Genomic DNA, 27,813 nt, shown 5'->3' with positions numbered 1-27,813 from the left:
CACTGCACATACCTTTATCCGGTATATATATTGTTTCCTATCTAAATCCTACTTATGTTGTAAACAATGTTAGGTTTAAACATTTAGTGATGAAGTTTAACTTGTTACGTACATTTTTTTTACTCGAAGATTATGTAAGTCTTAGTTTCGATTCTGTTTTGACTCTTAAACCTGCACCGATTTTAACGGATTATAAGAAGTCACCAGATAGAATTTTTTGGTCGTGCCATTATTCAACCAATTAAATATAGAAGAGGAGAAAAATAATAAATCAATTTTAAATTCTTGTTTCACACATTCCTACACTACACGACACTACTTCGAATTCGGAGGTAATAGCATTGAAATAAAACCAAATTAATTTGAATAAATTACTTCCCGCCTACCTCTTTTGAAGTCTATTTCACAAATCCACTCTACGAATTTAAGGACACGCTTTATTTCTTGCCAATGAACAGCCCAGAACCCTCATAACTTACATTGCACAAATGTTCTTTTATACCTAGTCTGCACAAAAAAAAAACAAATCACGTTACATGAGGTATTTAAACGTATTATTCCTGATCACACTGCTCATCTAATACCGCAGGATTAAATCACAGAACAAACATTTTTCAGAACTAAGTCACACTTCACCAAAATCATCTGATATTGAAGAAAGTGAAGAAATAGTAACAAAATTTGTACAAGCACCAGGAAATGCTGAACCAATACAAATAAAAACAAAACGAACAATAATCAGAAAAAAGAAAAGGACACAACATGACGAAAATGAAGGTGATATAGTAATTGAAGAAACTTTAGAGGATGAAGAACCAAGTAAATCAAACAAAGATGTAGGCCATGATTTAAATATTGAAGAATATGAAGGAGATGATACTTCTGAAACTAATATCAATGAAAAAAGCACTATAGAAATGCCTGATGAATTTTTACATATACCTAAAATGCAAAATCAAGTTCAAATCGAAGAGCTTCACGATATAGACGAAACTGTAAATTTGGAATTCAAAAACAAAAAAGAAAGTAAGAAAACGATAAGATCTAAGACAAAAGTTACGGTTACCGAGGATAAATTCACGCCACTTAATGATACGCAAGAAGTCACCGAGGAAACTAGACCTGTTGAAATTGTCGAGCTCCCAGAAGATTTGACTGTACTAGAGACGAAGTCTCCAGACGGTAAGCCTAAACAGAAGAAGATCATCAAACGAGTCATCAAAAAGAAGGTTGGTCCAAAGGTCGAAACCACAGAAATCGTCACTGAACAAGAAGACGATCAACAACCGGTCGTCTCTGTTTACAAATCAGAAGAGCTGACAGACGACACTTTCACTCCTTTGAAAGACTTACAAGAGCCTGACAAGGCCCAAGTCATCGAGGAATCTCCAGAAACAGTGCAACTCACACAAGTTCGATCCGAAACTGGAGATGTTAAAATCGTTAAGACAACCAAGCGTGTCATCAAGAAGAAGAAAGGACCGAAACAAGAAGTCACCGAGATCACAACGATCGAAAAAGATGACGAGGCTCCCATAACCACGGTCACTGTAACCGAGGACAAGGCCCCTGAAGACGTCGAAGAGCAGAAGCCTGTGGAAACCATCGAGTTGCCCGAAGAAACAACAGTAGAGGAGTCTGTCACCCCGGACGGTAAGAAAACACACAAAAAAATCACAAAACGCATTATCAAAAAGAAAGTAGGTCCAAAACTTGAAACAACGCAAATCACAACGGAACAATCAGACGACTCAACACCGATCACGACAGTACACAAAACAGAAGAACTCATCGATGACACCACTACACCTCTCGAATACTCTCAACCTACAGACTATGCCAAAGTCGTCGAAGAAACTCCGGAAACCGTTCAAATCTCACAAGTCCGCACTGAAACAGGTGACGTGAAGACGGTCAAGACCACAAAGCGGGTAATAAAGAAGAAAAAAGGCAAAAAGGACGAGGTCACTGAAATCACCACCATCCAGAAAGATGACGAAGCACCCATAACAACAGTGACAGTAACTGAGGACATTCCGGAGCACGAGGAAGACATGCAGCCCGTCGAGATTGTCGAACTTCCCGAGGAGACCACAGTCGAGGAGACAAAGTCTCCAGATGGTAAGCCAAAACAGAAAAAGGTGACTAAACGAGTCATCAAGAAGAAGGTCGGTCCAAAGGTCGAAACCACAGAAATCGTCACAGAACAAGAAGATGATCAACAACCCGTCGTCTCTGTTTACAAATCAGAAGAGCTGACGGACGACACTGTCACTCCTTTGAAAGACTTGCAAGAGCCTGACAAGGCCCAAGTCATCGAAGAAACACCAGAAACTGTACAAGTCACACAAGTTCAAACCGAAACTGGAGATGTAAAAACCGTCAAAACAACCAAGCGTGTCATCAAGAAGAAGAAAGGACCGAAACAAGAAGTCACCGAGATCACAACGATCGAAAAAGATGACGAGGCTCCCATAACCACGGTCACTGTAACCGAGGACAAGGCCCCTGAAGACGTCGAAGAGCAGAAGCCTGTGGAAACCATCGAGTTGCCCGAAGAAACAACAGTAGAGGAGTCTGTCACCCCGGACGGTAAGAAAACACACAAAAAAATCACAAAACGCATTATCAAAAAGAAAGTAGGTCCAAAACTTGAAACAACGCAAATCACAACGGAACAATCAGACGACTCAACACCGATCACGACAGTACACAAAACAGAAGAACTCATCGATGACACCACTACACCTCTCGAATACTCTCAACCTACAGACTATGCCAAAGTCGTCGAAGAAACTCCGGAAACCGTTCAAATCTCACAAGTCCGCACTGAAACAGGTGACGTGAAGACGGTCAAGACCACAAAGCGGGTAATTAAGAAGAAAAAAGGCAAAAAGGACGAGGTCACTGAAATCACCACCATCCAGAAAGATGACGAAGCACCCATAACAACAGTGACAGTAACCGAGGACACTCCGGTGCACGAGGAAGACACGCAGCAAGTCGAAATCGTCGAACTTCCCGAGGAAACCACAGTTGAGGAGACAAAGTCTCCAGATGGTAAGCCAAAACAGAAAAAGGTGACTAAACGAGTCATCAAAAAGAAGGTCGGTCCAAAGGTCGAAACCACAGAAATTGTCACTGAACAAGAAGACGATCACCAACCGGTTGTCTCTGTTTACAAATCAGAAGAGCTGACGGACGACACTGTCACTCCTTTGAAAGACTTGAAAGAGCCTGACACGGCCCAAGTCATCGAAGAAACACCAGAAACTGTACAAGTCACACAAGTTCAAACCGAAACTGGAGATGTAAAAACCGTCAAAACAACCAAGCGTGTCATCAAGAAGAAGAAAGGACCGAAACAAGAAGTCACCGAGATCACAACGATCGAAAAAGATGACGAGGCTCCCATAACCACGGTCACTGTAACCGAGGACAAGGCCCCTGAAGACGTCGAAGAGCAGAAGCCTGTGGAAACCTTTGAGTTGCCCGAAGAAACAACAGTAGAGGAGTCTGTCACCCCGGACGGTAAGAAAACACACAAAAAAATCACAAAACGCATTATCAAAAAGAAAGTAGGTCCAAAACTTGAAACAACGCAAATCACAACGGAACAATCAGACGACTCAACACCGATCACGACAGTACACAAAACAGAAGAACTCATCGATGACACCACTACACCTCTCGAATACTCTCAACCTACAGACTATGCCAAAGTCGTCGAAGAAACTCCGGTAACCGTTCAAATTTCACAAGTCCGCACTGAAACAGGTGACGTGAAGACGGTCAAGACCACAAAGCGGGTAATTAAGAAGAAAAAAGGCAAAAAGGACGAGGTCACTGAAATCACCACCATCCAGAAAGATGACGAAGCACCCATAACAACAGTGACAGTAACCGAGGACACTCCGGTGCACGAGGAAGACACGCAGCAAGTCGAAATCGTCGAACTTCCCGAGGAAACCACAGTTGAGGAGACAAAGTCTCCAGATGGTAAGCCAAAACAGAAAAAGGTGACTAAACGAGTCATCAAAAAGAAGGTCGGTCCAAAGGTCGAAACCACAGAAATCGTCACAGAACAAGAAGATGATCAACAACCCGTCGTCTCTGTTTACAAATCAGAAGAGCTGACGGACGACACTGTCACTCCTTTGAAAGACTTGCAAGAGCCTGACACGGCCCAAGTCATCGAGGAAACACCAGAAACTGTACAAGTCACACAAGTTCAAACCGAAACTGGAGATGTAAAAACCGTCAAGACAACCAAGCGTGTCATAAAGAAGAAGAAAGGACCGAAACAAGAAGTCACCGAGATAACAACGATTGAAAAAGATGACGAGGCTCCAATAACTACGGTCACTGTAACCGAGGACAAGGCCCCTGAAGACGTCGAAGAGCTGAAACCTTTGGAAACCATCGAGTTGCCCGAAGAAACAACAGTAGAGGAGTCTGTCACCCCAGACGGTAAGAAAACACACAAAAAGATCACAAAACGCATTATCAAAAAGAAAGTAGGTCCCAAACTCGAAACAACACAAATCACAACAGAACAAACAGACGACTCAACACCGATCACGACAGTACACAAAACAGAAGAACTCATCGATGACACCACTACACCTCTCGAATACTCTCAACCTTCAGACTACGCCAAAGTCGTCGAAGAAACTCCGGAAACCGTTCAAATCTCACAAGTCCGCACTGAAACAGGTGACGTGAAGACGGTCAAGACCACAAAGCGGGTAATTAAGAAGAAAAAAGGCAAAAAGGACGAGGTCACTGAAATCACCACCATCCAGAAAGATGACGAAGCACCCATAACAACAGTGACAGTAACCGAGGACACTCCGGAGCACGAGGAAGACACGCAGCCCGTCGAAATCGTCGAACTTCCCGAGGAAACCACAGTTGAGGAGACAAAGTCTCCAGATGGTAAGCCAAAACAGAAAAAGGTGACTAAACGAGTCATCAAAAAGAAGGTCGGTCCAAAGGTCGAAACCACAGAAATCGTCACTGAACAAGAAGAGATTCAACAACCGGTTGTCTCTGTTTACAAATCAGAAGAGCTGACGGACGACACTGTCGCTCCTTTGAAAGACTTGCAAGAGCCGGACAAGGCCCAAGTCATCGAGGAAACTCCAGAAACAGTGCAGGTCACACAAGTTCAAACCGAAACTGGAGATGTAAAAACTGTCAAGACAACCAAGCGTGTCATCAAGAAGAAGAAAGGACCGAAACAAGAAGTCACCGAGATAACAACGATCGAAAAAGATGACGAGGCTCCAATAACTACGGTCACTGTAACCGAGGACAAGGCCCCTGAAGACGTCGAAGAGCTGAAACCTGTGGAAACCATCGAGTTGCCCGAAGAAACAACAGTAGAGGAGTCTGTCACCCCAGACGGTAAGAAAACACACAAAAAGATCACAAAACGCATTATCAAAAAGAAAGTAGGTCCCAAACTCGAAACAACACAAATCACAACAGAACAAACAGACGACTCAACACCGATCACGACAGTACACAAAACAGAAGAACTCATCGATGACACCACTACACCTCTCGAATACTCTCAACCTTCAGACTACGCCAAAGTCGTCGAAGAAACTCCGGAAACCGTTCAAATCTCACAAGTCCGCACTGAAACAGGTGACGTGAAGACGGTCAAGACCACAAAGCGGGTAATTAAGAAGAAAAAAGGCAAAAAGGACGAGGTCACTGAAATCACCACCATCCAGAAAGATGACGAAGCACCCATAACAACAGTGACAGTAACCGAGGACACTCCGGAGCACGAGGAAGACACGCAGCCCGTCGAAATCGTCGAACTTCCCGAGGAAACCACAGTTGAGGAGACAAAGTCTCCAGATGGTAAGCCAAAACAGAAAAAGGTGACTAAACGAGTCATCAAAAAGAAGGTCGGTCCAAAGGTCGAAACCACAGAAATCGTCACTGAACAAGAAGACGATCAACAACCGGTTGTCTCTGTTTACAAATCAGAAGAGCTGACGGACGACACTGTCGCTCCTTTGAAAGACTTGCAAGAGCCGGACAAGGCCCAAGTCATCGAGGAAACTCCAGAAACAGTGCAGGTCACACAAGTTCAAACCGAAACTGGAGATGTAAAAACCGTCAAGACAACCAAGCGTGTCATCAAGAAGAAGAAAGGACCGAAACAAGAAGTCACCGAGATAACAACGATCGAAAAAGATGACGAGGCTCCAATAACTACGGTCACTGTAACCGAGGACAAGGCCCCTGAAGACGTCGAAGAGCTGAAACCTGTGGAAACCATCGAGTTGCCCGAAGAAACAACGGTAGAGGAGTCTGTCACCCCAGACGGTAAGAAAACACACAAAAAGATCACAAAACGCATTATCAAAAAGAAGGTAGGTCCCAAACTCGAAACAACACAAATCACAACAGAACAAACAGACGACTCAACACCGATCACGACAGTACACAAAACAGAAGAACTCATCGATGACACCACTACACCTCTCGAATACTCTCAACCTTCAGACTACGCCAAATTCGTCGAAGAAACTCCGGAAACCGTTCAAATCTCACAAGTCCGCACTGAAACAGGTGACGTGAAGATGGTCAAGACCACAAAGCGGGTAATTAAGAAGAAAAAAGGCAAAAAGGACGAGGTCACTGAAATCACCACCATCCAGAAAGATGACGAAGCACCTATAACAACAGTGACAGTAACCGAGGACACTCCGGAGCACGAGGAAGACACGCAGCCCGTCGAAATCGTCGAACTTCCCGAGGAAACCACAGTTGAGGAGACAAAGTCTCCAGATGGTAAGCCAAAACAGAAAAAGGTGACTAAACGAGTCATCAAAAAGAAAGTCGGTCCAAAGGTCGAAACCACAGAAATCGTCACTGAACAAGAAGACGATCAACAACCGGTTGTCTCTGTTTACAAATCAGAAGAGCTGACGGACGACACTGTCGCTCCTTTGAAAGACTTGCAAGAGCCGGACAAGGCCCAAGTCATCGAGGAAACTCCAGAAACAGTGCAGGTCACACAAGTTCAAACCGAAACTGGAGATGTAAAAACCGTCAAGACAACCAAGCGTGTCATCAAGAAGAAGAAAGGACCGAAACAAGAAGTCACCGAGATAACAACGATCGAAAAAGATGACGAGGCTCCAATAACTACGGTCACTGTAACCGAGGACAAGGCCCCTGAAGACGTCGAAGAGCTGAAACCTGTGGAAACCATCGAGTTGCCCGAAGAAACAACAGTAGAGGAGTCTGTCACCCCAGACGGTAAGAAAACACACAAAAAAATCACAAAACGCATTATCAAAAAGAAAGTAGGTCCAAAACTTGAAACAACGCAAATCACAACGGAACAATCAGACGACTCAACACCGATCACGACAGTACACAAAACAGAAGAACTCATCGATGACACCACTACACCTCTCGAATACTCTCAACCTACAGACTACGCCAAAGTCGTCGACGAAACTCCGGAAACCGTTCAAATCACACAAGTCCGCACTGAATCAGGGGACGTGAAGACGGTCAAGACCACAAAGCGGGTAATAAAGAAGAAAAAGGGGCCTAAAGAGGAGGTCACTGAAATAACCACGATCCAAAAAGATGATGAAGCTCCTATTACAACAGTCACAGTAACTGAGGACACTCCAGAACACGTGGAAGACTTGCAACCCGATGAGATTTTCGAGCTTCCCGAGGAGACCACAGTCGAAGAAACAAAGTCTCCCGATGGTAAGCCAAAACAGAAAAAGGTGACCAAACGAGTCATCAAAAAGAAGGTCGGTCCAAAGGTCGAAACCACAGAAATCGTCACTGAACAAGAAGACGATCAACAACCGGTCGTCTCTGTTTACAAATCAGAAGAGCTGACGGACGACACTGTCACTCCTTTGAAAGACTTACAAGAGCCGGACAAGGCCCAAGTCGTCGAGGAAACTCCAGAAACAGTGCAAGTCACACAAGTTCGATCCGAAACTGGAGATGTAAAAACCGTCAAGACAACCAAGCGAGTCATCAAGAAGAAGAAAGGACCGAAACAAGAAGTCACCGAGATAACAACGATCGAAAAAGATGACGAGGCTCCCATAACCACGGTCACTGTTACCGAGGACAAGGCCCCTGAAGACGTCGAAGAGCTGAAACCTGTGGAAACCATCGAGTTGCCCGAAGAAACAACAGTAGAGGAGTCTGTCACCCCAGACGGTAAGAAAACACACAAAAAGATCACAAAACGCATTATCAAAAAGAAGGTAGGTCCCAAACTCGAAACAACACAAATCACAACAGAACAAACAGATGCATCTACACCAATCACAACAGTACACAAAACAGAAGAACTCATTGATGACATGACCTCACCACTCATACAGTCACACGAACCACACTTTGCAAAAGTAGTAGAGGAAACTCCCGAGACAGTACAAATCTCACAAATCCGCACTGAAACAGGTGACGTGAAGACGGTCAAGACCACAAAGCGGGTAATAAAGAAGAAAAAGGGACCTAAAGAGGAGGTCACTGAAATAACAACGATCCAAAAAGATGATGAAGCTCCTATTACAACAGTCACAGTAACTGAGGACACTCCAGAACACGTGGAAGACTTGCAACCCGTTGAGATTGTCGAGCTTCCCGAGGAGACCACAGTCGAGGAGACAAAGTCTCCCGATGGTAAGCCAAAACAGAAAAAGGTGACCAAACGAGTCATCAAAAAGAAGGTCGGTCCAAAGGTCGAAACCACAGAAATCGTCACTGAACAAGAAGACGATCAACAACCGGTCGTCTCTGTTTACAAATCAGAAGAGCTGACGGACGACACTGTCACTCCTTTGAAAGACTTACAAGAGCCGGACAAGGCCCAAGTCGTCGAGGAAACTCCAGAAACAGTGCAAGTCACACAAGTTCGATCCGAAACTGGAGATGTAAAAACCGTCAAGACAACCAAGCGAGTCATCAAGAAGAAGAAAGGACCGAAACAAGAAGTCACCGAGATAACAACGATCGAAAAAGATGACGAGGCTCCAATAACCACGGTCACTGTTACCGAGGACAAGGCCCCTGAAGACGTCGAAGAGCTGAAACCTGTGGAAACCATCGAGTTGCCCGAAGAAACAACAGTAGAGGAGTCTGTCACCCCAGACGGTAAGAAAACACACAAAAAGATCACAAAACGCATTATCAAAAAGAAGGTAGGTCCCAAACTCGAAACAACACAAATCACAACAGAACAAACAGATGCATCTACACCAATCACAACAGTACACAAAACAGAAGAACTCATTGATGACATGACCACACCACTCATACACTCACACGAACCACACTTTGCAAGGGTAGTGGAGGAAACTCCCGAGACAGTACAAATCTCACAAATCCGCACTGAAACAGGTGACGTGAAGACGGTCAAGACCACAAAGCGGGTAATAAAGAAGAAAAAGGGGCCTAAAGAGGAGGTCACTGAAATAACAACGATCCAAAAAGATGATGAAGCTCCTATTACAACAGTCACAGTAACTGAGGACACTCCAGAACACGTGGAAGACTTGCAACCCGTTGAGATTGTCGAGCTTCCCGAGGAGACCACAGTCGAGGAGACAAAGTCTCCCGATGGTAAGCCCAAACAGAAAAGGTGACCAAACGAGTCATCAAAAAGAAGGTCGGTCCAAAGGTCGAAACCACAGAAATCGTCACTGAACTAGAAGACGATCAACAACCGGTCGTCTCTGTTTACAAATCAGAAGAGCTGACGGACGACACTGTCACTCCTTTGAAAGACTTACAAGAGCCGGACAAGGCCCAAGTCATCGAGGAAACTCCAGAAACAGTGCAAGTCACACAAGTTCGATCCGAAACTGGAGATGTAAAAACCGTCAAGACAACCAAGCGAGTCATCAAGAAGAAGAAAGGACCGAAACAAGAAGTCACCGAGATAACAACGATCGAAAAAGATGACGAGGCTCCAATAACTACGGTCACTGTAACCGAGGACAAGGCCTCTGAAGACGTCGAAGAGCTGAAGCCTGTGGAAACCATCGAGTTGCCCGAAGAAACAACAGTAGAGGAGTCTGTCACCCCAGACGGTAAGAAAACACACAAAAAGATCACAAAACGCATTATCAAAAAGAAGGTAGGTCCCAAACTCGAAACAACACAAATCACAACAGAACAAACAGACGAATCTACACCAATCACAACAGTACACACAACAGAAGAACTCATCGATGACACCACTACACCTCTCGAATACTCTCAACCTACAGACTACGCCAAAGTCGTCGACGAAACTCCGGAAACCGGTCAAATCTCACAAGTCCGTACTGAATCAGGGGACGTGAAGACGGTCCAGACCACAAAGCGGGTAATAAAGAAGAAAAAGGGGCCTAAAGAGGAGGTCACTGAAATAACCACGATCCAAAAAGATGATGAAGCTCCTATAACAACAGTCACAGTAACTGAGGACACTCCAGAACACGTGGAAGACTTGCAACCCGATGAGATTTTCGAGCTTCCCGAGGAGACCACAGTCGAAGAAACAAAGTCTCCCGATGGTAAGCCAAAACAGAAAAAGGTGACCAAACGAGTCATCAAAAAGAAGGTCGGTCCAAAGGTCGAAACCACAGAAATCGTCACAGAACAAGAGGACGATCAACAACCGGTCGTCTCTGTTTACAAATCAGAAGAGCTGACGGACGACACTGTCACTCCTTTGAAAGACTTACAAGAACCGGACAAGGCCCAAGTCATCGAGGAATCTCCAGAAACAGTGCAAGTCACACAAGTTCGATCCGAAACTGGAGATGTAAAAACCGTCAAGACAACCAAGCGAGTCATCAAGAAGAAGAAAGGACCGAAACAAGAAGTCACCGAGATAACAACGATCGAAAAAGATGACGAGGCTCCCATAACCACTGTCACTGTAACCGAGGACGAGGCCTCTCAAGAAGTCGAAGAGCTGAAGCCTATGGAAACCATCGAATTGCCCGAAGAAACAACAGTAGAGGAGTCTGTCACCCCAGACGGTAAGAAAACACACAAAAAGATCACAAAACGCATTATCAAAAAGAAGGTAGGTCCCAAACTTGAAACAACACAAATCACAACAGAACAAACAGACGAATCTACCCCGATCATAACAGTACACAAAACAGAAGAACTCATCGATGACATGACCTCACCACTCATACACTTACACGAACCACACTTTGCGAAGGTAGTGGAGGAAACTCCCGAGACAGTACAAATCTCACAAATCCGCACTGAAACAGGTGACGTGAAGACGGTCAAGACCACAAAGCGGGTAATAAAGAAGAAAAAGGGGCCTAAAGAGGAGGTCACTGAAATAACAACGATCCAAAAAGATGATGAAGCTCCTATTACAACAGTCACAGTAACTGAGGACACTCCAGAACACGTGGAAGACTTGCAACCCGTTGAGATTGTCGAGCTTCCCGAGGAGACCACAGTCGAGGAGACAAAGTCTTCCGATGGTAAACCCAAACAGAAAAAGGTGACCAAACGAGTCATCAAAAAGAAGGTCGGTCCAAAGGTCGAAACCACAGAAATCGTCACTGAACTAGAAGACGATCAACAACCGGTCGTCTCTGTTTACAAATCAGAAGAGCTGACGGACGACACTGTCACTCCTTTGAAAGACTTACAAGAGCCGGACAAGGCCCAAGTCGTCGAGGAAACTCCAGAAACAGTGCAAGTCACACAAGTTCGATCCGAAACTGGAGATGTAAAAACCGTCAAGACAACCAAGCGAGTCATCAAGAAGAAGAAAGGACCGAAACAAGAAGTCACCGAGATAACAACGATCGAAAAAGATGACGAGGCTCCCATAACCACGGTCACTGTTACCGAGGACAAGGCCCCTGAAGACGTCGAAGAGCTGAAACCTGTGGAAACTATCGAGTTGCCCGAAGAAACAACAGTAGAGGAGTCTGTCACCCCAGACGGTAAGAAAACACACAAAAAGATCACAAAACGCATTATCAAAAAGAAGGTAGGTCCCAAACTCGAAACAACACAAATCACAACAGAACAAACAGATGCATCTACACCAATCACAACAGTACACAAAACAGAAGAACTCATTGATGACATGACCTCACCACTCATACAGTCACACGAACCACACTTTGCAAAAGTAGTAGAGGAAACTCCCGAGACAGTACAAATCTCACAAATCCGCACTGAAACAGGTGACGTGAAGACGGTCAAGACCACAAAGCGGGTAATAAAGAAGAAAAAGGGACCTAAAGAGGAGGTCACTGAAATAACAACGATCCAAAAAGATGATGAAGCTCCTATTACAACAGTCACAGTAACTGAGGACACTCCAGAACACGTGGAAGACTTGCAACCCGTTGAGATTGTCGAGCTTCCCGAGGAGACCACAGTCGAGGAGACAAAGTCTCCCGATGGTAAGCCCAAACAGAAAAAGGTGACCAAACGAGTCATCAAAAAGAAGGTCGGTCCAAAGGTCGAAACCACAGAAATCGTCACTGAACAAGAAGACGATCAACAACCGGTCGTCTCTGTTTACAAATCAGAAGAGCTGACGGACGACACTGTCACTCCTTTGAAAGACTTACAAGAGCCGGACAAGGCCCAAGTCGTCGAGGAAACTCCAGAAACAGTGCAAGTCACACAAGTTCGATCCGAAACTGGAGATGTAAAAACCGTCAAGACAACCAAGCGAGTCATCAAGAAGAAGAAAGGACCGAAACAAGAAGTCACCGAGATAACAACGATCGAAAAAGATGACGAGGCTCCAATAACCACGGTCACTGTTACCGAGGACAAGGCCCCTGAAGACGTCGAAGAGCTGAAACCTGTGGAAACCATCGAGTTGCCCGAAGAAACAACAGTAGAGGAGTCTGTCACCCCAGACGGTAAGAAAACACACAAAAAGATCACAAAACGCATTATCAAAAAGAAGGTAGGTCCCAAACTCGAAACAACACAAATCACAACAGAACAAACAGATGCATCTACACCAATCACAACAGTACACAAAACAGAAGAACTCATTGATGACATGACCACACCACTCATACACTCACACGAACCACACTTTGCAAGGGTAGTGGAGGAAACTCCCGAGACAGTACAAATCTCACAAATCCGCACTGAAACAGGTGACGTGAAGACGGTCAAGACCACAAAGCGGGTAATAAAGAAGAAAAAGGGGCCTAAAGAGGAGGTCACTGAAATAACAACGATCCAAAAAGATGATGAAGCTCCTATTACAACAGTCACAGTAACTGAGGACACTCCAGAACACGTGGAAGACTTGCAACCCGTTGAGATTGTCGAGCTTCCCGAGGAGACCACAGTCGAGGAGACAAAGTCTCCCGATGGTAAGCCCAAACAGAAAAAGGTGACCAAACGAGTCATCAAAAAGAAGGTCGGTCCAAAGGTCGAAACCACAGAAATCGTCACTGAACTAGAAGACGATCAACAACCGGTCGTCTCTGTTTACAAATCAGAAGAGCTGACGGACGACACTGTCACTCCTTTGAAAGACTTACAAGAGCCGGACAAGGCCCAAGTCGTCGAGGAAACTCCAGAAACAGTGCAAGTCACACAAGTTCGATCCGAAACTGGAGATGTAAAAACCGTCAAGACAACCAAGCGAGTCATCAAGAAGAAGAAAGGACCGAAACAAGAAGTCACCGAGATAACAACGATCGAAAAAGATGACGAGGCTCCCATAACCACGGTCACTGTTACCGAGGACAAGGCCCCTGAAGACGTCGAAGAGCTGAAACCTGTGGAAACCATCGAGTTGCCCGAAGAAACAACAGTAGAGGAGTCTGTCACCCCAGACGGTAAGAAAACACACAAAAAGATCACAAAACGCATTATCAAAAAGAAGGTAGGTCCCAAACTCGAAACAACACAAATCACAACTGAACAAACAGATGCATCTACACCAATCACAACAGTACACAAAACAGAAGAACTCATTGATGACATGACCACACCACTCATACACTCACACGAACCACACTTTGCAAGGGTAGTGGAGGAAACTCCCGAGACAGTACAAATCTCACAAATCCGCACTGAAACAGGTGACGTGAAGACGGTCAAGACCACAAAGCGGGTAATAAAGAAGAAAAAGGGGCCTAAAGAGGAGGTCACTGAAATAACAACGATCCAAAAAGATGATGAAGCTCCTATTACAACAGTCACAGTAACTGAGGACACTCCAGAACACGTGGAAGACTTGCAACCCGTTGAGATTGTCGAGCTTCCCGAGGAGACCACAGTCGAGGAGACAAAGTCTCCCGATGGTAAGCCCAAACAGAAAAAGGTGACCAAACGAGTCATCAAAAAGAAGGTCGGTCCAAAGGTCGAAACCACAGAAATCGTCACTGAACAAGAAGACGATCAACAACCGGTCGTCTCTGTTTACAAATCAGAAGAGCTGACGGACGACACTGTCACTCCTTTGAAAGACTTACAAGAGCCGGACAAGGCCCAAGTCGTCGAGGAAACTCCAGAAACAGTGCAAGTCACACAAGTTCGATCCGAAACTGGAGATGTAAAAACCGTCAAGACAACCAAGCGAGTCATCAAGAAGAAAAAAGGACCGAAACAAGAAGTCACCGAGATAACAACGATCGAAAAAGATGACGAGGCTCCCATAACCACGGTCACTGTTACCGAGGACAAGGCCCCTGAAGACATCGAAGAGCTGAAACCTGTGGAAACCATCGAGTTGCCCGAAGAAACAACAGTAGAGGAGTCTGTCACCCCAGACGGTAAGAAAACACACAAAAAGATCACAAAACGCATTATCAAAAAGAAGGTAGGTCCCAAACTCGAAACAACACAAATCACAACTGAACAAACAGATGCATCTACACCAATCACAACAGTACACAAAACAGAAGAACTCATTGATGACATGACCACACCACTCATACACTCACACGAACCACACTTTGCAAGGGTAGTGGAGGAAACTCCCGAGACAGTACAAATCTCACAAATCCGCACTGAAACAGGTGACGTGAAGACGGTCAAGACCACAAAGCGGGTAATAAAGAAGAAAAAGGGGCCTAAAGAGGAGGTCACTGAAATAACAACGATCCAAAAAGATGATGAAGCTCCTATTACAACAGTCACAGTAACTGAGGACACTCCAGAACACGTGGAAGACTTGCAACCCGTTGAGATTGTCGAGCTGCCCGAGGAGACCACAGTCGAGGAGACAAAGTCTCCCGATGGTAAGCCCAAACAGAAAAAGGTGACCAAACGAGTCATCAAAAAGAAGGTCGGTCCAAAGGTCGAAACCACAGAAATCGTCACTGAACTAGAAGACGATCAACAACCGGTCGTCTCTGTTTACAAATCAGAAGAGCTGACGGACGACACTGTCACTCCTTTGAAAGACTTACAAGAGCCGGACAAGGCCCAAGTCGTCGAGGAAACTCCAGAAACAGTGCAAGTCACACAAGTTCGATCCGAAACTGGAGATGTAAAAACCGTCAAGACAACCAAGCGAGTCATCAAGAAGAAGAAAGGACCGAAACAAGAAGTCACCGAGATAACAACGATCGAAAAAGATGACGAGGCTCCCATAACCACGGTCACTGTTACCGAGGACAAGGCCCCTGAAGACGTCGAAGAGCTGAAACCAGTGGAAATCGTCGAGCTTCCTGAAGAGACCACTTTCGAGGATTCCGTAGGGCCAGACGGTAAGAAAACACACACCAAAATTATTAGACGTACTATTAAAAAGAAAGTAGGACCAAAGGTGAAAACTACACACATAACATCCGAACACACAGACGACACTTTACCCATTATCACTGTACACAATACAGAAGAACTCACATACGACACTGCCACACCACTCACACATTTACACGATACACACAATGCTGACGTAGTCGAGGAACTTCCCGAGACAGTCAAAGTAACACAAGTTCGTACACTATCAGGTGATGTGGAGACTGTCAAGACGACAAAGCGGGTAATAAAGAAGAAAAAGGGGCCTAAAGAGGAGGTCACTGAAATAACCACGATCCAAAAAGATGATGAAGCTCCTATCACAACAGTCACAGTAACTGAAGACACTCCGGAACACGTGGAAGACTTGCAACCCATTGAGATTGTCGAGCTTCCCCAGGAGACCACAGTCGAGGAGACAAAGTCTCCCGATGGTAAGCCCAAACAGAAAAAGGTGACCAAACGAGTCATCAAAAAGAAGGTCGGTCCAAAGGTCGAAACCACAGAAATCGTCACAGAACAAGAAGACGATCAACAACCGGTCGTCTCTGTTTACAAATCAGAAGAGCTGACGGATGACACTTTCACTCCTTTGAAAGACTTGCAAGAGCCGGACAAAGCCCAAGTCATCGAGGAAACTCCAGAAACTGTACAAGTCACACAAGTTCGATCCGAAACTGGAGATGTGAAAACCGTCAAGACAACCAAGCGTGTCATCAAGAAGAAGAAAGGACCGAAACAAGAGGTTACCGAGATCACAACGATCGAAAAAGACGATGAAGCACCTATCACTACAGTGACTGTCACCGAAAAACAAGCACCCCAGGAGGCTGAAGACCACCAACCAGTTGAAATCGTCGAGCTTCCTGAAGAGACCACTTTCGAGGATTCCGTAGGGCCAGACGGTAAGAAAACACACACCAAAATTATTAGACGTACTATTAAAAAGAAAGTAGGACCAAAGGTGAAAACTACACACATAACATCCGAACACACAGACGACACTTTACCCATTATCACTGTACACAATACAGAAGAACTCGCATACGACACTGCCACACCACTCACACATTTACACGATACACACAATGCTGACGTAGTCGAGGAACTTCCCGAGACAGTCAAAGTAACACAAGTTCGTACACTATCAGGTGATGTGGAGACTGTCAAGACGACAAAGCGGGTAATAAAGAAGAAAAAGGGGCCTAAAGAGGAGGTCACTGAAATAACCACGATCCAAAAAGATTATGAAGCTCCTATCACAACAGTCACAGTAACTGAAGACACTCCGGAGCACGTGGAAGACTTGCAACCCATTGAGATTGTCGAGCTTCCCCAGGAGACCACAGTCGAGGAGACAAAGTCTCCCGATGGTAAGCCCAAACAGAAAAAGGTGACCAAACGAGTCATCAAAAAGAAGGTCGGTCCAAAGGTCGAAACCACAGAAATCGTCACAGAACAAGAAGACGATCAACAACCGGTCGTCTCTGTTTACAAATCAGAAGAGCTGACGGACGACACTGTCACTCCTTTGAAAGACTTGCAAGAGCCGGACAAAGCCCAAGTCATCGAGGAAACTCCAGAAACTGTACAAGTCACACAAGTTCGATCCGAAACTGGAGATGTGAAAACCGTCAAGACAACCAAGCGTGTCATCAAGAAGAAGAAAGGACCGAAACAAGAGGTTACCGAGATCACAACGATCGAAAAAGACGATGAAGCACCTATCACTACAGTGACTGTCACCGAAAAACAAGCACCCCAGGAGGCTGAAGACCACCAACCAGTTGAAATCGTCGAGCTTCCTGAAGAGACCACTTTCGAGGATTCCGTAGGGCCAGACGGTAAGAAAACACACACCAAAATTATTACACGTACTATTAAAAAGAAAGTAGGACCAAAGGTGAAAACTACACACATAACATCCGAACACACAGACGACACTTTACCCATTATCACTGTACACAATACAGAAGAACTCACATACGACACTGCCACACCACTCACACATTTACACGATACACACAATGCTGACGTAGTCGAGGAACTTCCCGAGACAGTCAAAGTAACACAAGTTCGTACACTATCAGGTGATGTGGAGACTGTCAAGACCACAAAGCGGGTAATAAAGAAGAAAAAGGGGCCTAAAGAGGAGGTCACTGAAATAACCACGATCCAAAAAGATGATGAAGCTCCTATCACAACAGTCACAGTAACTGAAGACACTCCGGAACACGTGGAAGACTTGCAACCCATTGAGATTGTCGAGCTTCCCCAGGAGACCACAGTCGAGGAGACAAAGTCTCCCGATGGTAAGCCCAAACAGAAAAAGGTGACCAAACGAGTCATCAAAAAGAAGGTCGGTCCAAAGGTCGAAACCACAGAAATCGTCACAGAACAAGAAGACGATCAACAACCGGTCGTCTCTGTTTACAAATCAGAAGAGCTGACGGACGACACTTTCACTCCTTTGAAAGACTTGCAAGAGCCGGACAAGGCCCAAGTCATCGAGGAAACTCCAGAAACTGTACAAGTCACACAAGTTCGATCCGAAACTGGAGATGTGAAAACCGTCAAGACAACCAAGCGTGTCATCAAGAAGAAGAAAGGACCGAAACAAGAGGTTACCGAGATCACAACGATCGAAAAAGACGATGAAGCACCTATCACTACAGTGACTGTCACCGAAAAACAAGCACCCCAGGAGGCTCAAGACCAGCAACCAGTGGAAATCGTCGAGCTTCCTGAAGAGACCACTTTCGAGGATTCCGTAGGGCCAGACGGTAAGAAAACACACACCAAAATTATTAGACGTACTATTAAAAAGAAAGTAGGACCAAAGGTGAAAACTACACACATAACATCCGAACACACAGACGACACTTTACCCATTATCACTGTACACAATACAGAAGAACTCACATACGACACTGCCACACCACTCACACATTTACACGATACACACAATGCTGACGTAGTCGAGGAACTTCCCGAGACAGTCAAAGTAACACAAGTTCGTACACTATCAGGTGATGTGGAGACTGTCAAGACCACAAAGCGGGTAATAAAGAAGAAAAAGGGGCCTAAAGAGGAGGTCACTGAAATAACCACGATCCAAAAAGATGATGAAGCTCCTATCACAACAGTCACAGTAACTGAAGACACTCCGGAACACGTGGAAGACTTGCAACCCATTGAGATTGTCGAGCTTCCCCAGGAGACCACAGTCGAGGAGACAAAGTCTCCCGATGGTAAGCCCAAACAGAAAAAGGTGACCAAACGAGTCGTCAAAAAGAAGGTCGGTCCAAAGGTCGAAACCACAGAAATCGTCACAGAACAAGAAGACGATCAACAACCGGTCGTCTCTGTTTACAAATCAGAAGAGCTGACGGACGACACTGTCACTCCTTTGAAAGACTTGCAAGAGCCGGACAAGGCCCAAGTCATCGAGGAAACTCCAGAAACAGTGCAAGTCACACAAGTTCGATCCGAAACTGGAGATGTAAAAACCGTCAAGACAACCAAGCGTGTCATCAAGAAGAAGAAAGGACCGAAACAAGAGGTTACCGAGATCACAACGATCGAAAAAGACGATGAAGCACCTATCACTACAGTGACTGTCACCGAAAAACAAGCACCCCAGGAGGCTCAAGACCAGCAACCAGTGGAAATCGTCGAGCTTCCTGAAGAGACCACTTTCGAGGATTCCGTAGGGCCAGACGGTAAGAAAACACACACCAAAATTATTAGACGTACTATTAAAAAGAAAGTAGGACCAAAGGTGAAAACTACACACATAACATCCGAACACACAGACGACACTTTACCCATTATCACTGTACACAATACAGAAGAACTCGCATACGACACTGCCACACCACTCACACATTTACACGATACACACAATGCTGACGTAGTCGAGGAACTTCCCGAGACAGTCAAAGTAACACAAGTTCGTACACTATCAGGTGATGTGGAGACTGTCAAGACGACAAAGCGGGTAATAAAGAAGAAAAAGGGGCCTAAAGAGGAGGTCACTGAAATAACCACGATCCAAAAAGATTATGAAGCTCCTATCACAACAGTCACAGTAACTGAAGACACTCCGGAGCACGTGGAAGACTTGCAACCCATTGAGATTGTCGAGCTTCCCCAGGAGACCACAGTCGAGGAGACAAAGTCTCCCGATGGTAAGCCCAAACAGAAAAAGGTGACCAAACGAGTCATCAAAAAGAAGGTCGGTCCAAAGGTCGAAACCACAGAAATCGTCACAGAACAAGAAGACGATCAACAACCGGTCGTCTCTGTTTACAAATCAGAAGAGCTGACGGACGACACTGTCACTCCTTTGAAAGACTTGCAAGAGCCGGACAAAGCCCAAGTCATCGAGGAAACTCCAGAAACTGTACAAGTCACACAAGTTCGATCCGAAACTGGAGATGTGAAAACCGTCAAGACAACCAAGCGTGTCATCAAGAAGAAGAAAGGACCGAAACAAGAGGTTACCGAGATCACAACGATCGAAAAAGACGATGAAGCACCTATCACTACAGTGACTGTCACCGAAAAACAAGCACCCCAGGAGGCTGAAGACCACCAACCAGTTGAAATCGTCGAGCTTCCTGAAGAGACCACTTTCGAGGATTCCGTAGGGCCAGACGGTAAGAAAACACACACCAAAATTATTAGACGTACTATTAAAAAGAAAGTAGGACCAAAGGTGAAAACTACACACATAACATCCGAACACACAGACGACACTTTACCCATTATCACTGTACACAATACAGAAGAACTCACATACGACACTGCCACACCACTCACACATTTACACGATACACACAATGCTGACGTAGTCGAGGAACTTCCCGAGACAGTCAAAGTAACACAAGTTCGTACACTATCAGGTGATGTGGAGACTGTCAAGACCACAAAGCGGGTAATAAAGAAGAAAAAGGGGCCTAAAGAGGAGGTCACTGAAATAACCACGATCCAAAAAGATGATGAAGCTCCTATCACAACAGTCACAGTAACTGAAGACACTCCGGAACACGTGGAAGACTTGCAACCCATTGAGATTTTCGAGCTTCCCCAGGAGACCACAGTCGAGGAGACAAAGTCTCCCGATGGTAAGCCCAAACAGAAAAAGGTGACCAAACGAGTCATCAAAAAGAAGGTCGGTCCAAAGGTCGAAACCACAGAAATCGTCACAGAACAAGAAGACGATCAACAACCGGTCGTCTCTGTTTACAAATCAGAAGAGCTGACGGACGACACTGTCACTCCTTTGAAAGACTTGCAAGAGCCGGACAAGGCCCAAGTCATCGAGGAAACTCCAGAAACTGTACAAGTCACACAAGTTCGATCCGAAACTGGAGATGTGAAAACCGTCAAGACAACCAAGCGTGTCATCAAGAAGAAGAAAGGACCGAAACAAGAGGTTACCGAGATCACAACGATCGAAAAAGACGATGAAGCACCTATCACTACAGTGACTGTCACCGAAAAACAAGCACCCCAGGAGGCTGAAGACCACCAACCAGTTGAAATCGTCGAGCTTCCTGAAGAGACCACTTTCGAGGATTCCGTAGGGCCAGACGGTAAGAAAACACACACCAAAATTATTACACGTACTATTAAAAAGAAAGTAGGACCAAAGGTGAAAACTACACACATAACATCCGAACACACAGACGACACTTTACCCATTATCACTGTACACAATACAGAAGAACTCACATACGACACTGCCACACCACTCACACATTTACACGATACACACAATGCTGACGTAGTCGAGGAACTTCCCGAGACAGTCAAAGTAACACAAGTTCGTACACTATCAGGTGATGTGGAGACTGTCAAGACCACAAAGCGGGTAATAAAGAAGAAAAAGGGGCCTAAAGAGGAGGTCACTGAAATAACCACGATCCAAAAAGATGATGAAGCTCCTATCACAACAGTCACAGTAACTGAAGACACTCCGGAACACGTGGAAGACTTGCAACCCATTGAGATTGTCGAGCTTCCCCAGGAGACCACAGTCGAGGAGACAAAGTCTCCCGATGGTAAGCCCAAACAGAAAAAGGTGACCAAACGAGTCATCAAAAAGAAGGTCGGTCCAAAGGTCGAAACCACAGAAATCGTCACAGAACAAGAAGACGATCAACAACCGGTCGTCTCTGTTTACAAATCAGAAGAGCTGACGGACGACACTGTCACTCCTTTGAAAGACTTGCAAGAGCCGGACAAGGCCCAAGTCATCGAGGAAACTCCAGAAACTGTACAAGTCACACAAGTTCGATCCGAAACTGGAGATGTGAAAACCGTCAAGACAACCAAGCGTGTCATCAAGAAGAAGAAAGGACCGAAACAAGAGGTTACCGAGATCACAACGATCGAAAAAGACGATGAAGCACCTATCACTACAGTGACTGTCACCGAAAAACAAGCACCCCAGGAGGCTGAAGACCACCAACCAGTTGAAATCGTCGAGCTTCCTGAAGAGACCACTTTCGAGGATTCCGTAGGGCCAGACGGTAAGAAAACACACACCAAAATTATTAGACGTACTATTAAAAAGAAAGTAGGACCAAAGGTGAAAACTACACACATAACATCCGAACACACAGACGACACTTTACCCATTATCACTGTACACAATACAGAAGAACTCACATACGACACTGCCACACCACTCACACATTTACACGATACACACAATGCTGACGTAGTCGAGGAACTTCCCGAGACAGTCAAAGTAACACAAGTTCGTACACTATCAGGTGATGTGGAGACTGTCAAGACCACAAAGCGGGTAATAAAGAAGAAAAAGGGGCCTAAAGAGGAGGTCACTGAAATAACCACGATCCAAAAAGATGATGAAGCTCCTATCACAACAGTCACAGTAACTGAAGACACTCCGGAACACGTGGAAGACTTGCAACCCATTGAGATTGTCGAGCTTCCCCAGGAGACCACAGTCGAGGAGACAAAGTCTCCCGATGGTAAGCCCAAACAGAAAAAGGTGACCAAACGAGTCATCAAAAAGAAGGTCGGTCCAAAGGTCGAAACCACAGAAATCGTCACAGAACAAGAAGACGATCAACAACCGGTCGTCTCTGTTTACAAATCAGAAGAGCTGACGGACGACACTGTCACTCCTTTGAAAGACTTGCAAGAGCCGGACAAGGCCCAAGTCATCGAGGAAACTCCAGAAACTGTACAAGTCACACAAGTTCGATCCGAAACTGGAGATGTGAAAACCGTCAAGACAACCAAGCGTGTCATCAAGAAGAAGAAAGGACCGAAACAAGAGGTTACCGAGATCACAACGATCGAAAAAGACGATGAAGCACCTATCACTACAGTGACTGTCACCGAAAAACAAGCACCCCAGGAGGCTGAAGACCACCAACCAGTTGAAATCGTCGAGCTTCCTGAAGAGACCACTTTCGAGGATTCCGTAGGGCCAGACGGTAAGAAAACAGACACCAAAATTATTACACGTACTATTAAAAAGAAAGTAGGACCAAAGGTGAAAACTACACACATAACATCCGAACACACAGACGACACTTTACCCATTATCACTGTACACAATACAGAAGAACTCACATACGACACTGCCACACCACTCACACATTTACACGATACACACAATGCTGACGTAGTCGAGGAACTTCCCGAGACAGTCAAAGTAACACAAGTTCGTACACTATCAGGTGATGTGGAGACTGTCAAGACCACAAAGCGGGTAATAAAGAAGAAAAAGGGGCCTAAAGAGGAGGTCACTGAAATAACCACGATCCAAAAAGATGATGAAGCTCCTATCACAACAGTCACAGTAACTGAAGACACTCCGGAACACGTGGAAGACTTGCAACCCATTGAGATTGTCGAGCTTCCCCAGGAGACCACAGTCGAGGAGACAAAGTCTCCCGATGGTAAGCCCAAACAGAAAAAGGTGACCAAACGAGTCATCAAAAAGAAGGTCGGTCCAAAGGTCGAAACCACAGAAATCGTCACAGAACAAGAAGACGATCAACAACCGGTCGTCTCTGTTTACAAATCAGAAGAGCTGACGGACGACACTGTCACTCCTTTGAAAGACTTGCAAGAGCCGGACAAGGCCCAAGTCATCGAGGAAACTCCAGAAACTGTACAAGTCACACAAGTTCGATCCGAAACTGGAGATGTGAAAACCGTCAAGACAACCAAGCGTGTCATCAAGAAGAAGAAAGGACCGAAACAAGAGGTTACCGAGATCACAACGATCGAAAAAGACGATGAAGCACCTATCACTACAGTGACTGTCACCGAAAAACAAGCACCCCAGGAGGCTGAAGACCACCAACCAGTTGAAATCGTCGAGCTTCCTGAAGAGACCACTTTCGAGGATTCCGTAGGGCCAGACGGTAAGAAAACACACACAACATTTTATGAAAGTACATAAAACTCAGGACACACAAAACACAACATTTTTATTTAATGCGATATTTGTAATGAAGGCAAATGTTTATTTAATAAACGTTACATAATGTTTGGATAGTTAGTAGATTTCCGACGTTGATTGGTAAGTTATTAAAATAGCATATTTCAATATTCAATAAACATTTTGTTTGGCTGCTTAATTTTCTGATTGTATAGTAATTATTTACTTTAACTCTCGATACATTTGAGTTGTTGGATTGAAATGTGATAAAAAATACGATTACTCCCACAACGACTTCGCCACTAGACAAGTACAATAACGAAAACCCGTGGATTGCTATCGTCATTTCATATTTATTCCAACTTTTTTACTCCCACTAATGGCTAATTTAGAATTAGTGAAATAAAACATGAAGCGCTGTCTCCGTCTCCAAGATCCTATTTTTAGGTTAAGATTTTAAAAAGTTATTTAGATTATAAATTTTTGCGTAGGCTGATTGATTTTTATCGGTAAGTGTAAGATTTGTCTGGTTAGGTTTGTGTACAGCTACTTTATTTTATTTGGTCGGTTAAAAAATACGGATCATTTATATTTTATGTTAATGTCACTTTATTTTTTGAGATAAGACTTTTGAATATTCAATATTTGGATTGATAAAATGACAAAAAAAATTTATTCCAGAGAAAGAAATTGCTCACAAAAAGTTACACAGACCGAAGGCTCAACCCAAAGAAGAAGAGGTACCCAAAAGTCTCCCAACTAAAGAAGAAGAAACTGTTGTTCCAAAATTAACAAAAAAATTAAAACCTACTCCGATGAAAATTGAAGAAATTAAAATGACGGAAGCTCAACATGCCCAAGAAATTCAGGGTCCTCAATTTACTAAACTCAAATTAAAGAAACCTACTCAAAAACCTAAACAAGAAGTACAAACTGTTATTTTGCCTAAAATACAACTCAAAAGTCGTATAAGGTATGTAACTGAATGGCCGCCCGAAGAACTAAGACCTTTGATTTCATTTTTGGGTAGTGTCAAACAAAATGGTGAATTATCACGTAATATTAAAGAAGCAGCAAAATTGAAAAAGAAACCGATTAAAGTCGTGCAACTACCAGACTTAGAGAGAGTTGAGCTAGAAAAACCTGAAGTATTCGATTTCGATACAAGCAAGCCGCTAACTTCCGAAACAGAAAGATCTATTCAAAACGCAGATACAGAAAGTGATGAAATTGCCAACGTTGTGATCAAAAAAGTTAAAAATGTTCCTGAGATATCAGATATCGAATTAATTGATGAAACCAAAACAGAAGCCAACGAGATGAAAGCCATTGAATCACCTGTAGAAAAGAAAGAAAAGCAAAAAGAACCAGAAACAATAGAACCTGTTCTTCAAGAGCAAATAACTGAAAAACCAACCGAAAAGGTTGAACAACCTATCGAAACGGAAAATACAATCAAACCTAAAAAGAAAAAGGTAACAAAACGCCCAGTAGAACCTGAAAAGCAGGATGAATTGCCAAAAGAGGAACCACAAATCCTGACCGAGGAACACGTAGAGGAAACTGAACACGTAGAGGCTGAAGAAATTGATAGCCAGCCTAAAGAAGAAAGTATTCCCGAACAAATTGAACCAATTGTTTCAGAAAAGAAGGTCAAAAAACCAAAGAAGAAAGAAAAGCCTCTCATTTCGAAAAGCGAATCTAAAGAAAGTCCTGAAAAGGAATTAGTTGAGAAAGAAGATATAGTTGATGATACGGTAAAAGAACAAGTAAGTCCAGATGCAGAAACAATTGTTACGTCTCCTATAGTTACTGAGGTTCCAAAGAAAGATAAAAAGCCTAAAACTAAAAAAGTAAAAGCAGTTGAAGATACTATACCAAAACGTGAAGAAGAAATCCCAGAAAAAGAATCTGTTAAAGAAGAAATTCCAGAAAAAGAATCTGCTGAAGAACAAAGATCCGTTGAAAAACCGGTCACAAAACAAAAACCAAAGTTAACAGCTATTAAAATCGAAAGGAAAGAAGTTGAAATAAGTAAACCTCAACACGCTGAAAGTATTGAAGGGCCTCAATTCACAAAACTTAAATTGAAAAAAGCTACTACAAAACCAAAACAAGATACTTCTATTGTCACTTTACCGAAATTCCAACTTAAAAGTCGAGTCAAATACGTAAACGACTGGCCTCCGGAAATAATTAAACCCGTTGTCTCATTTCTAGGAAGTGTGCGACAAAATGGAATACTGTCTCGTAACGTTAAAGAGGCCGAAAAAGTTAAGAAAAAAGTTTACAAGCAACCAAAACTACCTGAAATTGAAAAAACGGAATTGGAAAAACCCATGTTTGGATACGATGACATAATAGATGCCAAGAATGTTGAACCTATCGAAACCGACACTCCTTTAGAGATTGAGCAAGAAACAGAGAGTACAGTAGATGAACCAGAGCAATTTACTATTAAACCAAAACGACCAAGTATCAAGAAAATGGAAGAAATTGAAGATGAAGTTACAATTAAAAAGAAATTAAGAACAGTACGTAAACCATCAGTAACATTACCGGAAATAACTGAACCAGAAACTGTAACCTTCAGACCAAAAACAACCAAAACAAAAGAAGATGTAGAACAGGAATTTAATATTCAGTTAGATTCATATGCGGAAGAAGAAATTTCACTGACTAGTAAAGTGAAACTTAAGCCACACCGACAACCAACCTTTAACGAGGAAGCTAACGAAGCATCCATCAAATTTTATGAAGATACTGAAGACAATGAAGGTCCTGATGTTATTGAAATTTTGGAAAGCGATGATGACGAGCAGGAGAAAGCCTCTGATGTAATGTTACCTCTAAAAAAGAAAACAAAAGCCAAAAAAGAAACTTTGGAAGAAATTTCTTCATCTATAACAGTATCAAAACCAAAACGAGAACTGGAACCAGAAATTTCTCAAGATGTTAGCATTCAATTAGAAAGAAAACCAAAGTACAAGGTAGATGAGCAGGAAGAAGTTTCTTTCGACGTTAAACCGCAAATAGAACAGTATTCGCAAGAAGAATTATCACTTTCGAGTAAAATCAAATTAAAACCTAAAAAGAAAACCATTGTATCAGAAGCCGCAGATGAAACCTCTATTCAACTAATTCAAGAAGTGGAAGATGATAGTCAAGCTGAAGAAATTCTATTAAGTGATGTTGAAACGGAAGAAAATGTGGAAATGTTTATCAAACGTAAACCGAAAAAGCCAGTTTACGAAGTGAGTGAAGTTGAGGAGTTAAGCGTTGAATTGAAACCTAAAAGAATTACTACTGAAGATGCGTATGAAGAAGAACAATTAACAATTTCAGCTAAAAGGAAACCTAGAAAACCCTCAACATTACAAGGTATTTAATGTCGCAATTCGATCGATGTGGACCGCTAATTCGCTTTCAAAATAAATTTATTTATTGTGTCGATATAAGTCATTCATGTTAGTCGTTATGGTACACGCGATTAAATAATTAATTCCTTATTATGCTTATATAATACATTTATTATGCGCTTTATTTTAACTATCTAACCTGTAAGTTTTGCGATCAATTTCATTGCTTACACTTTCACACAAAAACAC

The 27,813-nt window shown here is 43.8% G+C and overlaps 1 protein-coding gene across 13 annotated transcripts in view; it reads left to right on the top strand.

Annotated features, from left to right (window-relative positions):
* LOC113503568 (titin-like) overlaps window positions 1–27,813 on the top strand; it is a 50,204-nt gene that overhangs the window by 12,844 nt on the left and 9,547 nt on the right. For 4 of the 13 annotated variants that reach the window (XM_026886505.1, XM_026886415.1, XM_026886258.1 and 1 more), the window contains 5 exons: window positions 619–3,531; window positions 15,984–17,615; window positions 17,862–23,249; window positions 23,496–24,188; window positions 24,887–27,586. In XM_026886505.1, coding sequence (XP_026742306.1) covers window positions 619–3,531; window positions 15,984–17,615; window positions 17,862–23,249; window positions 23,496–24,188; window positions 24,887–27,586 — 13,326 coding nt within the window. The remainder of the gene's footprint in view (window positions 1–618; window positions 3,532–15,983; window positions 17,616–17,861; window positions 23,250–23,495; window positions 24,189–24,886; window positions 27,587–27,813) is intronic. The other 9 variants (XM_026886139.1, XM_026886170.1, XM_026886074.1 and 6 more) reach the window with 9 other exon arrangements.

The sequence above is a fragment of the Trichoplusia ni genome, chromosome 1, assembly GCF_003590095.1.
Source record: "Trichoplusia ni isolate ovarian cell line Hi5 chromosome 1, tn1, whole genome shotgun sequence".
Classification (NCBI taxonomy): domain Eukaryota; kingdom Metazoa; phylum Arthropoda; class Insecta; order Lepidoptera; family Noctuidae; genus Trichoplusia; species Trichoplusia ni.
Note: the sequence above shows the minus strand (reverse complement) of the source record. Positions and strands in the feature narration are given on the sequence as shown.